This window comes from Cariama cristata, unplaced genomic scaffold (assembly GCF_000690535.1).
Source record: "Cariama cristata isolate BGI_N322 unplaced genomic scaffold, ASM69053v1 scaffold1008, whole genome shotgun sequence".
Taxonomy (NCBI): domain Eukaryota; kingdom Metazoa; phylum Chordata; class Aves; order Cariamiformes; family Cariamidae; genus Cariama; species Cariama cristata.
Window position 1 is genome coordinate 37,711 of NW_009629251.1, and position 17,782 is coordinate 55,492.

A 17,782-nucleotide genomic window follows, 5' to 3' on the forward strand; every position below is an offset into this window, starting at 1 on the left:
TAAGTGCCACTGTAAAAAAAGAAACACAACGAGGAAAAAGCAACTATTTTCCCTAGAAGGCCTTAAAAATCCCCTCCCTTAGCAGGAGAGAGGATTTTATTTTTCTTTTTCTTCCTAAGGTAGGTGGCTTTAAGCTGTATCTGTTCACAAGCAGATTCAAGAAATAATATTGTTTAGAAATAAAGTCTCCTAATAGAGAGGCCATAGCAAAAAAAAAAAAAAAATTCGCAGGAGCTCATCTAGCAGTTGTGGGTTTTCCAGGAGACTGTTTTAACTGGGGCACTGTCTCACCATCGGAGTGCAGGGACACATACTGGATCAGGATTTGTATCATGCAAGGCATGTCAAAGACAAAGGCAGTTTTACTGGGTTTGGGTCAGATTTAGAGAAGACTTGATTCTGGACTTTTTCAGGTGCCAGAGGATTCACAATCTACCCCAGTAAGGGATAACAGGGTTTTTTTGTAACTACTGATTCTCAGGTCCTCAAAACTTACTATATCCCATATGGCAGAGCCACTCGTGGTTCGGTGCTTCCATACAAGGTGATTTCCTTGGTTCAAATATCTGTGCAGCTATTTAGCTGCTAGCAATGGCTGGCTGGTTGGGGTCTCCATAGCACTGGTTGGCATTGCGAGCCTCACACCGAGCTAACAGTCTTATTCCGCAGATAATGGTCTCTGAAGCGTGGAGCGTTCTGATACCCTGCCCCTAAATGACTAATTGTGGGTGACTACTCTGGCATTCTTATTTCACAACTATACCAGAAGGAAAATGTACATCAGAGTAATTGGAGATATATTGTACAGTGGAAACGTTCTGTCAGGTACCTCCTGATGAATTTTCTTCCCATCTCCCCCCGTCCACCTTTTGTTTTAAATGGCAGCACTCGTCTAGGTTCATAACACTGTATGAGACAGCTGTGGGAAGAGGCAGCTTTGAGCACAGCAACTGGTGATCCAAATTCCAGACAACCTGGGGAGGCCTTGATTTTAGACCTTTAAATGAGAAAAAAACCCTTTTTCCAAGTCTGACTCAGATGTGGTTCACAATGGCCAAAATCCATTAAACTCCTCTTTCAAACCCGAACTCCACGTTCTAGGTTAAATCTAATCCAGACCTGAATATAATTCCTCAGCCTTCCTGAACATTACACTGAAAGAGCACTTACATTTATATTACATTTCATCAAAAGGAAGCAAAGCACTTTACAAAGTATGTAACTGCTCCACTGAGGGTGATGCAACCAAGTCTGAAGAGTTTTTTTTTTCTTTGCATTCTAATTATAGATGCTTTTATTTACTAAAGTTACAGATAAGACTTGTCTATTATAAGCCTCCGAAATCTCATTTTGCTAAAATGAAAACATATTTCAAATGCTTTGGAGAGCTACTAAGATTATTGAATGTCTAGCATACTGCTTCAAGTCTCCAAGTGGTTCACTGGACCCCCAAGGAACAGGCAAGCAGCATACAATTATCATAGTAATTAAAAAGGTGCAATGACTCTTCTCTTAAAGACTCCTGTTTTATTAATTCCATGGTACGCTTTGGAGACTGGCATTATTCTACTCCTACCCAGCTTAATTATACTGTCATTAGTTTATCTGCATCTCTTTTTACGCCCTTGGGCCAGTTATTAGCATGTCACTCGCTAACAGTTAACCAATAACCACTACACCTTCAAAGCAGGATCTTCTGCTATTAAAAAGCCAATTTGTAGAGACAGATTTAATATCATCATTAAATTTAAATTTTTTCAGTCATCCATCAGTTTCTGCTTTTAATTGAACAGGGTTACTGTTTAGCTTAATGAAAACACAAATAATGCTGATGTATTACAAGATGCTACTAGGTAATAAAATACTTCCAGTACGCAGTGGTTTATGAGACTGAATGCATGTTTTAATATTCAACAGTATGTACCATGGAAAAGACCAGAAAGCATATGATATTCTTAAACATAACTAATTTTCTGGATTTCTCTGTACTGGATCTGGCTGGGATGGAGGTAATTTCCTTCACAGCAGCCTGTATGGTGGCGTGGTTTGGATTTGTGACTAAAACAAGGTTGATAACACACCAGCGTTTCAAATGTCGCTAAGCAGTGCTTGCGCAGCCTCAAGGCTTTCTCTTTTTTGCCCCCTCTCCGCCCCCAGTGAGTAGACTGGACGTGGACAAGAGGCTGGGAGGGGAAACAGCACCTGACCAAAGGGACATCCATAGCATACGACGTCACCGTCAGCAGTCAAAGCTCAAGGAAAAGGAGGAAGGGTTCATCGTTATGGTGTTTGTCTTCTCAAGTAACCATTCTGTGTGCCGAGGCCCTGCTTCCCAGGAAGCAGCTAAACAGCTGCCTGCCGATGGGGAATAGCGAATACATTTCTTACTTCGCCTTGCTTGCGAGCACAGCTTTTGCTTCACCTACTAAACTGTCTTCATCTCAACCCATGAGTCTTCTTGCCTTCCTTCTATTTTCTCCCTGTCCTGCGGCAGAGGTGACTGAGCGAGTGGCTGTGTGGGTACTTGGCTGCTGGCTGGCATCAACCCACCACACTCCCGAACCCTTCAGTACAGACAGGCTCACTTCCACAGCACCCTACCTTATGTCATCTAATCATATAAACAGATATTCAAACTATGAGAAAAACTGTTTGAATTTTAAAATAACTGAAGCACTTGTGTATTAAATACATACTTACCTTGTCTAGACAGATAATTTTACATTATTATGAAAGTCATAGTGACCCAGAAACCCTCCTGAAGGGAACTCTTAATTTTTATGCCTCACTTGACTAAGCTGAAGTTATCTTAGTCCAGTAAAGAAATTCTTATAATAATAGTTAAGTATTTAGTATTTATAACTTAACTGTACTGCTTTTTGGTATTTTTCATTAAATTATTCTTTCCAGTAATGAGAGGAAGAAAAAGAACAAAAAGAATATCAAAGAGTTAGTACTTATGTAAGCTTGCATCTTCAAAACATAACACTGGGATTCTGACAGCAACTATATTTCGTTCTCTGTTTGACATCGCACCAATCAGTTCAACTGAAATGCCATTTAGCCACTGACAGATGGCCATGTGACTTTACAGAAAGTAACTTTACTTTCACATGCAATGGAAATACATCATTATTTCTGCTGAAACATGTAATTTTTCCTGTTAAAAAGACAAATAACACCAAGCCATTCTTTAAAAGATTAGGATCAATAAGCTAATACCATTTGCTTTGTCGCATTTCCTCTAGGTACACTTCCGCCAACTTTACATCAGCAGAAAGAAGATTCAAAATATTGGGGGAAAATACTAATGACAAAAAAAATTCAAGGTAACAGTATACTCTACAGTTTTCTGAGCAGCTGAATCCCAAATTAATATCACTGCCACTTTTCCTGAAAATTACTGTACAATTGCTTTTGTGTAACAGGTCTACTTTGTATCTTTTCACAGTCAGAGGTCAGCACTATTCATTATAACATCCAAAACAGAAGCCAAGACTGCTACATGGCACCACAAATCACATTGTCGCATTTCATGAAAAGACATGCTATCAGTCACTCAAGAAAGCAGTCCTTTGGTAAACCTCATTTGCTAATTGAGACTTAACAGTGCATACTTTCACAGTTACACAGGATCTCTTTCCACTTTTTCTACAAGTTTGATATACCTGACATTGAAAAAAGGAAAAAGGAAACTTTATCCAAAACAAACAAAATTTTTATCAAGCTTAGGATACTAGCCCCCCCAAAAAAGAAAAACAAAAAAAGGATGAACTAACCTGAAACCCAAACATACACCAGCAAGAGAGGGGTGTAACGAAATGGAGAAAGCTCAGTGCATACCTAATAGTAAAAACTGTTTATTTGTACAGCACTCTACACTGACCACTTTAAGGCATGCACAGGCATGATTTCATCTACAATCCACAGTGGCACTGAAGGTTGGTTTCAAGGTCATCGTAGCTGGCAAATGCTAATAGCTTATACTTAGAAGCACTCAGTCTTAATTCCTGCAGCTTGCTAGTTTAAGGTAGAGAGTAAAAACTGCTAGTGAAAAAATTTGCGTTTGCAACCCTAGAAAGATGCTAGCAACTTTCCGATCACTTTTGAGTACTCACCAGCACATTTTGTTCTTGTTTTGAGAGCTGGGCCAGGAGATCCGGTTCCTCCTTCACCTGGTCTTGTAAGTAATACACTGATTTCATATTCTGTGTCAGGATCCAGGTGCCCAATCTTATAGCTTGTGGAGTCCACAGGCTGGATGTCATACCAGCTTCCACTTGAAGTTCGATACTCAACTTCCCTTTGAATAATGGGTCCGTCCCCATTGATGGAATTGGCATTCAACTGTATCCACAGGTAAGTTGCACCGACTGAGGACAGCTGAGGCGGAGCAATGGGAACCGGTGGCTCTGAAGCACAAGAAGTTACAAAAAGCAGCAATGATTATACTGGCATTTGTTCTGCTTGTAAAACATTCAAATAAGCAATGGGTTTCGTACTATATTAGAACTGAAAATTGCAAAAAAATGTGGACATGAAGTAATCATCACTACAGATTAACTTATTTCCAATAAACTGCAAAATGCAAACGCTTTTGCTAACGCACTTGGAGATTTTAATATGAAGCTTTTGTTTTATACCCTATAGCTTCAAACTGGGTGCAGCTGGAATTCTCTTCACTAGACATTACATGACATCTTTTAACTTCCAATTTAAAAAGAAAGATGATCTCAGTTTCTTATCAAAATACAGTTCTTACTGGGTCTAAACATAAATCCTACTCAAAACTAACATTTTTAAGCTAAAATTGATATTGTAGTCTAACCTTAGACATAGCCAGAACAGTGATTTCTGCATGAAAAGAAAATGAATTTTTTATTCACTCTTTCTCACAGACTGTACTACCCAGCCTTCGTATTTTCAGATTTCTGTGTAAGCAGAATAAATGCAGTATTTTTTCAAGTCCTATACCCTGGTTAAACAGAAAAGGCTTCTAAATGAGAGCTGGGGGAATTCTTGAGTCTTTACTACGAGTTTGACTCTATTTCAGGTAATGGCTTATTTTCACTAACTACCACACAGAAGTAGTACCCTGTCTCACAGAGCAAGCATGTGTGTGATCTCCTGATAGCTTCCATTCTAAAGATTTTAAAAGGGAGTAAAATTTTTAAACCACTTCTATTTAATACATGATGGACATCTCATTTTAAATTAGACTGCAGAAATAATTTGCAGACATCATTTGTTTTTAAAGGTAAATAACAAATTCATTTTTTCCTTCTTGATTAACCAGGAAATTACTCTGCTGTTTCATGCATCTCATCTGCGTAAAATTCACCTTCCCGTTGGTTAAATACATTCAAGTAGAATGGAACCTGGCTGCTGTAATAAGGCACTGTTTGATCTAATATTCTTAACATATCTATCAGCAAACACCGCCACCTTCTTAAGGCTACACAGAATACGTAATGAACATAGAACATCTGTCTTCCCTAAGCTGTAGATTTAGATTTATCCTCTTCTGCTAACCATTTCCCAATGTGTTGAGATATAGGTAGTCAAACAGAAAAGAAGCTGAATGTATATATTTCATCATTTTCTCAAGGACTTCGAAGTCACAGTTGAAAAATGAACATTGAAGAATGAAACACAAGGGAGAAAGGAACTGTGGAAAGAAGTATTAATACTTCCTGAGAAACAGCAGACTTGCCCTTTTAACAGACATGTAATTATCCTATGTTGTGCTACCTTTTTTCATTTACCGAAAGAGTACTCAACTCACAGAGCACTGAGTCCACTGAAGATCACCTATGCCTCAGACAGTGTTTCTAATTAGCACCGTACACTTGTACGTAACCTTCAATCTGTGCAATCTGTTAGTAATTGCTGAAATAATGACATCACAAAACAGCAAAGATAGGCATTGGCATTATATATTGGCAATATATATATATATTTTCATCTTAACAAAATGAATTGATTACAATAATGAAGAACATGATACAGTGGGTAACAATCCAGAATGGCCCCAAAGATGTCTACTAATTATTAATGATTGGCATAGACGTAAAACCAGCTTAATATATTGTGGTAGGTTCCAGTACATAAAGAAAAGAATATTGTTTATGTTTTCAGATCAGTAGGGAAAACACTGTTATATGTCAGTAGCAATATATGGCAAACTGGTGTCATCTTCCAGTCAGACACATACTGCAGTTTTATTGAAATTATTGTTCCTGAAGTATATAAACTATGGCTTCCTACAGCAATAGCACGTCTGGAAACAGTTCTGACTTGACTCAAAATGATTTAGCATCAATTTAAATCATTAGGCTGTTTTGTGAACCAAGACATGAAATGGAACTTTTATAGAGCATCCTAAGGCATTTACTTAGCCATGCTGAAAGAACAGTTAATTACTTTCAAGTTTCAAATGCTACTAAAGGCTGTTGAAGTGCCATTCAAAATGCGAACTCAGGAGTTGGGTCACTAAGGTTAGTGGTTACACCAATTCATTCTAAGTATTACAAGTACTTGAAATAGACAGTATTTTATTGTCTTTTTATCCCTCGGGGCATATTTTTCATTCCTTTGCGACCACAGTGCAAAAGGTTAATGCAAGCTGCATTATTTCAGCAAAGTCTGCATATACTGCAGTTTAATACCAGTAATGTAGTCTAATACTAAAAGTAGTCTTCTTGCCAGAGATCGAGGTTACATAAAATGAACCTTTCGTTACAAATACGATGCTCATTATTAAGTGACTGGTTAAAAACATGAGACCTAGAGTTAAGCAGACCCATTAACACAAATGGTGGACTACCAAATATACAGAGTCGATTTCACGACTGAAGTATGAAAGTTGTTCTTCTGACCTATTCATTTATTCCTTCTTTAGGAAGAGTGATTTAATTTTTTTTAGGATACTGAGGAGTTTGAATCACTTAACCAGGTAAGTACCAGACTGCAGCACCGCGATCCTTCACTAAAAGCAGTTTTACTGGTGGCCACCGGGGTAGTCTCAAATAAATACCATGCAAATTATTTTCAAAATAATACTTTTATGAAAATGGTACAATAGACTTGTGATTTTACAGTTCTGTACATTCAAGGAAGGAACTTCAACTGATCGCAGAAACAAGTTTGTAACAATGGCTATTTAGTACTATGGTTTATCTTAAAGAGGAGTTCTTCCTTGTAGATCTCTCTTGAAACAAGTAAACAAAGCTATTCAGTACTGTGAAATCCTTTAAAGACAGGTTTTTAAAATAGAATATTAAGTCCAAAAAAAGCAGGTAAGTTCATCCATTATTTCAAATTTAACACTTTCTAGACTTTGGACAGAGAGGTGACCTCTTCTTGAATTCTGTGAGAAATAGGGATGGGCATAATCCCTTATGGGAAGCAAACAGTGGCCACCTTACAAAGCCAGAGGTCTGCAGACGACAGAAAGCGTCAGGCAGATGCTCTAATGCCACCCTACGCAAATGGATCATTTACAGTAAATACGAGAAAACAACAAAGCCTTCACAATAAGGAGCAGCCCTTCTCTTATGCACAGGATAAAACCAAATTAAGCTGTAGATGCATATAAACTATTTATTCTTCTGTGCTTCTGTATCAATTGGAAACATATTTGAAACAGCAACTCCTTTATTTACATTGCTTTATACTTTAAATTACACAGAATTTCCAAACATTTTCTACAAGATCCTAACATCCTTATGTTTTGCAGTTCTTTTAAAATTTTAATAGGGAGGGGAAAGGCATCACACAGAGATACCAGCAAAGACAATGTAAATCTCTGAGATTTAAGTTATAGAACACTAAAAATAGACATTTCTTCTATGTGGCTCAGAACAGCTAACTTGAAAAATGAAAAAAATCCACTTCAACTAGTAACAATAACGGTTTTTTATTTTTTCTTTTGAAGTGAGAGAGTGGGAGAATGGAGCCATGCTATGTTTGGGGGGGAACAGGGAAGAAACATTGATCCTGCAAGCTAATTTTTTTTTAATTAAATAGTAACTGTTAGAAAGACAATGCCATGATATTCCCACATGATACTGTTCAGCACATCATGGGTAGCTGAAGTGATAAAAATAAAGTATCAGTCATCTCTGTCTACATTAGTAATGTCTTAATTATTATAAAACTAATCAAATCATTATAATTTTATAGTTTTGAAATCAACTAAACAGCTTTATTTTAAGAATATTTTCTTCCATTTTCCTCTATTTTGTTTTTTTTTTAAACCGATATATATTATTGTCCTCCTCCTTTGAGTGTGCAAATGATTTCACCTCTTTGGAAACGATGGAGAGCAGTGCCATTTTGCAGCATTTAATTGTGGACGAAGGGCAACAAATATCCCCATTGATACCAAAAGACATGGCAATGATTTGGAAACACCACAGTTCTTCATGCAATATTTTCTTCAAAAAAGTCTTTAAATAACTCCTGCCAAAGCATTTAATTATTTAATTAAACAATACCTCTAAATAGTATGATGCATAACACGTGAGCTGATTTTACACTATTCCTTTACTGAGACTGTTCAGCATGAAAATTTGACCAGACCCAGCATCCTAACGTTCTTAAAATTACTTGTAAATTCATTATTTAAGCAAATGTCATTGTTGTATTTTATATGTATTTTGAAACTTTACAGAAAAAGAAGTGTCCTTGTACTATACCCTGATAAGCCTATGCAGGTACAATCTAATTAGTTGGTCGTTAGTAGATATCCTGCTAAACGCTGTAGTAGTAGTAGTGTTATGTGTTACCACTCATCCTTAACTAGGCACAAACTGTTCCCTGCCCCAGACATGATTCCTCCCAAACCCAACCGCCCCGACTGGCCCACTCTCTTTTAAGGCAGCAGTGCCTCAGCCTGCACTGCTCTCGCTCCAGCTCATCTGCTTACCTAAGTGGTCCAAACCCGTCCACCCTTCCCATTCTCAGCTTTGCTCCGTTTTCATTTTCTCCCCACACTATGGTCACCATCCCCACATGCCAAACACCATGAAATTCCCACTTCAGATTCAGGTTTTTTTACCCCAGACTGTATCTACAAGCTCTGTCCCTGCTCCCCTCCCTGCCTTCCAATCTGCTGCTGTTCTTCTAACCGTGCTTCTCCCTGGCATCTGCTTTCCCCCTCCCCTCCTGCGCTAGACAGCTCCCTTTTCTGTTGGCCTCAGCCTCCATCTTCATCCCCTACATACATATATATGTATATACACACATACATATTTTTGCATATGCATGTATGTACATATGTTTATTTGCCACCCTTTGTTTTCTCTCTCCCTAGTTTTTAATGCTTACGTAGTCCCAATTTTCACTTACCTCTCCCCTCTCACTTCAGAACACCTCCCAGGTTGCCACACCTTTCAGTCCCAACATGGACAACCTCAACCGAGTGCGCAGCTTCTCGCTCTTGCGCCCCTCGCACCTCACCATCATACCCTCAGAGCAGGAGGGCTTGGTGAAGCGGGGGCCTGTATGCTAAAAGTGCAGGAATGTAAGCTCACAGCTTGTGATTCCTGTGCCTGGATCCAGCCTGTCCCAGAGGAGCTCAGATCAGTGCTTGCATTTAAATTCCATTCGCTGTATCTAGAATTTGGGGGGAAATTGAGAGTTTAACTCCGAGAAGTCCCCATTCTACATATCAGAATGAGGGTCTTGGTGGGTTTTATTCAGTAGCTTGTAAACTGACTATACTTGAAAACAGATTTTCACAGGAACACAGAAACAGTATTCCTGACATAACTATTACCCTCCTGAAAAAAAGTTACTGCTTCAAAGCCCAGAGTCTTCAGCACGCACCGATGGCAAGTTTGCTAAGATGATTGAACTATCTGGCTGTTTTGGCTGGAGGTTTTTGCAAAACCTTCAGGCTGAGGCACTGGAAAATACCAGCCTGAAGTCAGTTTGCCAAAAGATGAGCATCTGAAGGCAGGACTTCATGATAGGAATTGTCAGGCAACCATAAAAATAAGCCCTAATATCAACATCATTTGTAAAAAAAGGGGTACAAACAGACTGATGGATCGAGCATGAAAGGTTAGTTGGTAGAGAGAAAATAGACGTTAAGCACCTGTCTATATTTAATGTATGACACCAACTGACACCACATGTAAGCAATCATTAATATTTTCTTACTGTGTCTTGATCCCAAAATGATTTTGCCCTCCAGAATGAATTCTTTGCTCTAGAGGTCCGGAAGAGGTTTGGTTCTGTTCCCAGTGTTAAACCTTCCATTTGGAAAGACGCAGACGTTCAAGCTGCCAGCATTACAGATGGCTACCTTTCTATGCCCTCGCTTAAAAACCGAACAAAACTCCTTTTAACCAATTTGACACCCAGGTTTACCTTGTTTGAACTCAATAAGCAGTCTGAACTCTGTAATAATCTGATGTCTGCTCAGACAGGCTCATTCTGTTCTCCTAAATCTCATCTGTGTTAGATCTGCCCACTATTAGAAAAATTCAGCCTGGGGACCATATGTAGAAGTCTAATTTACTTTAGCAAATATATTTAATCAATTCCACCCTACTATTTTCCTTTTGCTCAATGTTTGATTACTTTTATGTCACCTATTAGATACAAATTGCTGTTTTTTACAATAAGTGGGTGATCTGACAAGGCCAATTTCATGTCTCCCATTAGATAAAGTGACATTTCAATCCAATTCTCTGACAAACTTAGATGAGGAGACTGTGTAGTCTGAGCACACACAATGACAAGGCACTTGTCTTTTCAGCCTTTCCTATCAGAACAAACACTCGGGTAAATTGAAAACCTCCTCTTCAGGATTTATTTAAACAGAGCAATCAATACTTTATTTCACCATCTTCTAAAAGGTATATAAGATAACGCAAACAATTTTTTTAAAAAAAACACACTTTTTTTTTTCTGTCTTGTTTAAGGCCAGACTAATTGCTCACTGACAGGCTTTTTGCTCATTAAATAGACAATATTCATGTTTACAGTTCTTTAATAAGATAACATGGGATTAACTGACAGGTCTTTAATTGCTTCCCCCCCCGCCCCTCCATACAGAGTAAATCTTGCTATAACCATATCTGCTCAGGTGAAAAAAAAAAAAAAAAAAAAAAAACACAAAACAAAACAAAAAACCACAAAACAATCAAAACCCCAAAACAACAACAACAACAAAATTTGGGAGTTTCTTACTATCTCTCATCTTCAAGACTTCATTCCTGTTGCTTTGTGACTTCAGGTTTGGTTTGCAGTACCTGATACTAGCAGCCTTTCTGCTGATTTCCAAAGTTCTGGTACCTGGTCCGCAGTGCCACCCAACATCATGCCACAGCAGCGCGACAAACCTTAGAGAGGTTTCCCTAAGGAAGTAACTGGAATCTACTTAGAGTAAGGTCCTATTTAGTGAAACTGTGTCTACATGAAGTAGAATGAACGTTGTACAGAGCTGTAACCCACTCTACTGTGCAAATGCCCCTACTTTGCTAAAAGCAAAGATATTTTGGAAAAAATCCAAATTCCAGTGCAGGACTTACTTAGTTGCAACTTGAGTTACAAGTTCAGTAACTAGAATGAAACAGGAGCACAATGAATGGGAAGAACTGATTCTCTTTAACTTATAAACGTTACGTTTGACTCTCCTGTCATCCTAGCCATGTAATTCCAGGGAAATTTCTCTTAAATCAGCTTAGTTACACCAGCATAAATGAGAAGACAATTAGATTCATTGTTTGCAACAAAGAGCGGGGAGTAATTACACCACTGTTTCTACACATACTGTTATTAAGCCATCAGTAATTCCAAAGTATGCTAAGCATTACATGCAATATGGGTAAATGTACATTTTTCATGAGTTATTAACGGTAATGGATTAAAAACAGATATAGCTGCACCAAAATCAATCCATTATCTTTGAATTCTGCTAACTAACATTGCAGAAAAGTTACTAAAAAAAAATCAGGAAATACAATTTCTTAATTATGTGCCATCAATAAGAAAGCATATTTACTAATTAGCCTCTAATGCTGCTATTTCAGTTTAGTCATCTAAGGTTTTACAGCACAATGTTTAAAATGGGTCTTTTTAGGTCAGAAGGAATGACCTGCAGGTGGTCTCATAAAAGCTCCAATATAGGCAACAGGGATTACCATAATTACTTTGCCACTCTGCAAGTAGTTAATGGGATTACACCCTAAGGCTATCCACTTGTTCACAGTGCCCAGTGCACATTTTCTGAAAGAACCAGGATAAGCACAAATGCTTTAATGATACGCTTTGTAATTTCATCTACTGCACCGCAAAAGGAGCACTAACAAATTAAAACACCCTAAATCAAAGAAATTTTAAAAAAAAAATAAAAAAGTCTAACTTCTTCAGCTTCCTGTACTTCCCGTCACTGATGCCGTAAGTCTTCCATCTGCCTCCTTCAGGCAGTCTCTGTTCTTCCTCATTTTCAGTGATGTTAGGTCTGAAAGATGCTTCATCATTCCTATTGGGGCTCACAGTCCACACTTTCTTTCTCTGCTGACTTCCATACATTTCCATTTCTGGCCACCCCTTTTATTTCCTTTTCATGCTTGGACTGAAATAACCTCATTTTTTCCACCATGCCTCATAATTACATTCTCATCTCACCCACTCTATTTGTTTCTTTCTTCATCTGTACATTCAAATAGCTCATCTAAGTTTTAATACTACAACTTGTTTTGTCTTGTTATCTTCATACACCGGTTATTTGCAATATCCTTCTCTTTGTCTTGTCCTGCTTCTCTCCATTTTCTTTAAAACACAACCAGTAAAAACACATTCTTGTTTTTTGAAAATATTTTTTTCTTCATTATGGCTCTCTTCTACTGGTGACCTATTGTTCCCCAGTCTAACCTGTAGCCTAAGTTTCTTCCTCTCTCATCAACGCCTACTCATCTCACAAACACTGTTGTAACCATATCACCATTATTCCACTCCTCATTTTCTTCCTAAATATCCCCCTCAATTTTTATTTAACTCAAAACCCCTCATCCTTATCTACAGCCTAATCGCTAACGTTCCTGCATCTCTTCTCAATGTAAACTCTACTGCCCTTCTCACATTTTTCCTCATCTTTTTTTCCCCAACAAAACTTCCGCTTTGCTTTTTTAACTTTTTGGCCTGATTCTTTATTTATGCCACTGTGCCTCCTGTCCTTCAACCTCTTCCTTTACTGGTAGCTTCTACATTGACTTAAGAAACAAGGTCCACAGTACATTTTCAGATGTAACAGTTATCCTACAACTTTTATGTCCTACATAAAAGTTGCCTTTCGGAAAAGGATCACATCTTTGAAAAGTCCTGACGAATCCCATATAGGTTTATAAATATACAAAATAATTAAAGAGTTAGGAGAAGGAAAAGAGCAAATCCCAGATCAACTATATAACAAAGCCCCTTATCCAGTCTGCTTTCTGCAATTAGAACTGTGCAAGCTCTTATACTGCAATAGGTACTGATTCTTTAATTAGATGACTAAGTGATAAGAAACGCTGATTTGTATCTTAACCCAAAAGATAAAACCTAGAGCAGAATTTGGAAAGCAGAGTGACAAGAAGGTCACAAAAAATTTCTTGCTGCTACTCCTCAGCCTGTAAGTTTCTTTAATTCCATTAGAACAGCTACAATGATATCATCCATGATAAACCAAATGCTGTTGCCAAAAGAAAAAAGTCGTATCCAAAGAAGGATACTGTTTCTAAAACCAGAGAATGTATAATTAGATGCAAGTGTGCCCTTCCTAATTCCCAGGTGACAATCCCACACCTGTGGTGGATTTAGTTTTAGAGCACTGGTTCACCCCTTGCCAATTTGGATCAAATTGTTTTCAGAAAGAAGAGAAAAAGAGCCCTTAGCCCTTCATCTCACTTCTTGTTTGTCAGGCACAGAATGGACCAGAAAGGGAAGACACATAACACAACAATGTGGCTCCACAGCTTACATGCTACAGAATCTGGTTTTGTCTCTGACAGAACAAAACCAAAATTGTGTTCCTACAAAATACAAGTATAAAAGTAAGAAGCAATCAAAATGAAATTTAAATATAATGAATGTTAAAAAATTATTTTAGTGCAGTTTTCTATAAGGATGGACAGACCTGTATGCATTCTATTTACACTTAAGTGTTTCCTGCTGTTTTTAAAAACATCCCTCTGTATGTTGGAATATGTGTATTTTATGTGTTCATTTTAAAGTAAATCTTTCATATTTTGCAGTAAATATATTTTTAGAATGCAATCTCCACAAAAGAGGTAAATAGCCAGTATTACGTTCATACCTTTACGAGATTTTTTTAAAGACATATAGTTCTAAACAGTGCATTTTGGGGAAATATTTAAACCAACAATCAATAAGTAACTGGTTAATTAGCCCTGGCTTCTTCCATCATTCCATTGTCACAGCTGGATAGACTCTTCAGATCTACATAAACAGAGTCTCTTTATCGAAACTCTCATCGACTTTACCAGGCCATGGCTGACATTCTTACTGAATTAGCAACTGCAGGTCCTTATTCCATACACTGAGCATGCAAATACTGATTTTTATTGTGAAATACCTTTGACTATCAGTTCTGCGTAGTTCGATACACCAACTCCTCCTTCCGTCCGAATCATGCAGCGATAGTTGCCAGCATCCCGCTTCGTGGCATTTACCACACTAAAAAGAGCTACAAATCGGCGAAAGTTGAACACTTTTATGTCCCTCAAAGGTGCATCCCTTACATAGATACCCTAGGCAAAGAAACAAAAATAAAGAATATTGTTATTCATATTAAAAAAAATACTGTCAACCAATTTTATTTCTCTCAAGTTCCCCAAGAAGGGAGGCAAGACAAAAGCAGAAGTCTGTATGTTACTTTTGCAGATGTTTACACTGTGTGAGACTTTGCTGCCTTCCCATGTGAGTTAAACCATTCATCATCAGTGGGCGACCACTCATCTGGAACAGCTGCTTTCAACTCTTTATAGATTAACTAATAGAAAGATTTAAGAGCAATGTAACATTTACATGCTTGGCTTGCTTTACACAAATATTTAAAGTTATTTCTTTTAAAGAAACATGAAACCTAGCATACTTGGTCTCTGCTTTCTCTTCCCCTCTGCATCTGCTACTCGGCATATGCAACTTGCACAGCTTGCAGGGAAATGTCAGGGGATGGTTCTCATAAAGCAGCACCTACACATGGGGTTATCAGCAACTCAGGAGGAAGAGACTTGGCACAGATTTAGCAGGCGAATGACCAACAAGGCCGAAGCTGTCTCCATCTCTCCCTTCCTCAGCACAAAACTGGGGACTGGGTAGTTTCTACTTCTGTGCAGTGTCTCGCCCTCAATTCAACATACTGCATGCAGGGCACACGAGAATGAGCCATGTCACAGCCGAGGAGCACAAGGGCCAGCCTAAGTGCCACGCTACCGGCCTGCTCCCTCACGTGATGTGGTGCATGGCTGGAGGAGTGAAAAAGAGAGGGTAGAAGACAGAAGCAGGCAGAGATGACATCTTACCATGTCCTCTGCCACAACAACGAGGGCAGAGAGACTTGGCTCTCAGATCTGCATCAGAACTCATGCTCTACCTGCCCATGAAATAGGATACATGCACTATGAACACTCAAAAACTCTCAGAAAAATCTATGATCACCAAATTACTAGAGCTGCCTGAAAAAAACCCATATGCAAAATCTAGCGACATTTAGTCAAACAAGCAAACAACACAGATGCACTTTACGGATTTCAACAAACTGAAGCCCACGGCCATTATCAGAACATCAAGAGGACCTGGAGCAGCCCCACAAGGACGTCCCACAAGTCGCTCTCTCCAGGAGGGCATACGCACAGTCTGATGCTAGGTAACGATACCCGTTGTTTTCAGTGGTTTTTCTGACTTCAGGAGCTTCAAGCAGGGCAAGGGTCCTGCACCACTGAGCTTCTACAAACCAACCACACAGGTGGTGGTGTCCGCCCTAGAGTTTGTAGTTTGTCCAGCAGAATTTAAGACCTATATAGGAAATACTGACCTCATTTTGTTATGGCCTTTACTTGCCACTATGTTGAAAGTACCTTCAAAATACCCGTTATAACCAGAGTTTCAAATACCAGCCATATAAAATTAAACTCATCCATAAATCACAAAACAAAGTAAAAGTTAATCATGTCATTAATACCAAAGAAGCAGTATAATTAACAGTAAATACTGATTCTCATGCACAGTAAGGTAGAGTTACTTCCTCTTCAAAAATAAACATGGGTGATGCACAGCTTATTTAAAAGAAAAGAATGCTTGTAAGATGACCAAAGAAGAATGTACCTTCATGCCTTAAAAATTACTCAGTCTTAAATTATTACTTAAGAACTACTTTAAATAATTGCCAGCTCCTAAAAATTCCTAGAATTCTGAGCTGCTGATAAACCCGCTTCTCTGACATGGCACAGCAGTTACCGGAAACAAAACTTGGAAAGAAACATTTCAAGCTGCTATTTCAAAACTACTGTTGTTACTGGGTTTGCCACTGTAATATCCTTCTAGCAAGAATGGCTGCAGATAGTGGGAAGCAAGCAGGGTGGGTTAACGATGACTTTGGAGAATGAATATATCTTAAAAGCAACATTATTTTTTACCTCAGACAATAAACGATTAATCCTAATTATCAGAGCTGCTGACCAGTCACAAACCACACGGTTTTAAAGTATGTTTCTGCAGCTTTCAGACTCTTTAAGGACTCTGTGCATAGCGAAGTCTTGTGCTTACACTACATTCGCCCACACCAGGTTTTCCTTTTTTTCTAGTTGCAACATCAGGAAGCTTTACACAGGCTATTTTATCCTGCCAAGAAACTGGGTAAGTTATTCTCTAGGGAACAACATACAGCCACACACTAATTAGCTCTGGTACCCAAACTAGCTCAGCTCATTTAGAGTGTGAACAAGCCCCTCTGCACTCCAGCCCGCACGGGACACCCACCCTGCCACGCAAGGCACCTGCATCCAGAATTTACCAGGACTTTCACGAGTTACGACACAACTGAAGAACCGTCTGAATATGTTAAGAACTGTTTCTTGCTGTTCCCACCCAAGAAAGGCTACCGGACGCTGTTAAAGGGAGAAAGAGGTGAAGGGAAAGGACTAGGCGATGCCATGAGGCAGGACAATTTCTGCCGGCGAAGAGAGGAGTGCACAGAGAGGCAGGACGCAGGCACACTCCCGGCCGGCCCCGCGCAAGGACTCTCCCCTACCGTGCCGGCCCCCTCAGACCTCCCCCTGCCCCACAGAGACCCTGAACACCGCAGCCGGTGTTGCCATACAAACTGCCAGCAGCCACCAAGGGAACTGCTCAGGTACCTGGCCCCATACCACTCATTTCCCATCTGTTTTGCGCATATGTAGAATGAAAATCAGAACTGATCAATGCAGGGCAGCATTTATAACAAATTATTATTTCAATGGGGTCCCATAATCTTTTTCATCTTCTGCTGATTCTTGAACACACTAATCTCGCCTGATTTCAAATGTTTTAACCTCTGTTCTACAACAGGAAATCTTAATTTGATCAAATTATTGACTCATATGGCCACACAACACATGCTATCCATTTGCATGTCAATAATTTTGACTGAAAAAGAGAGAAGCCAAAGCACATTTCAGAGGCACACATCATTTTCCTCAAATTAACAAGCTATGTGAGCCTTGAATGTAACTCAGCTTGGATCTACGGAGGATTTGGGCATTTTTGTCCCCCACCAAAATCCACA

The 17,782-nt window shown here is 38.8% G+C and overlaps 1 protein-coding gene across 1 annotated transcript in view; it reads right to left on the reverse strand.

The window, feature by feature from the left end:
* Positions 1-14,466: 14,466 nt before the first annotated feature.
* LOC104165442 (receptor-type tyrosine-protein phosphatase mu-like) overlaps positions 14,467-17,782 on the reverse strand; it is a 32,593-nt gene continuing 29,277 nt past the window's right edge. The window contains exon 4 of the mRNA XM_009705083.1: positions 14,467-14,765. Within this exon, the coding sequence (XP_009703385.1) occupies positions 14,577-14,765 (189 nt within the window). The 3' untranslated portion in view covers positions 14,467-14,576. The remainder of the gene's footprint in view (positions 14,766-17,782) is intronic.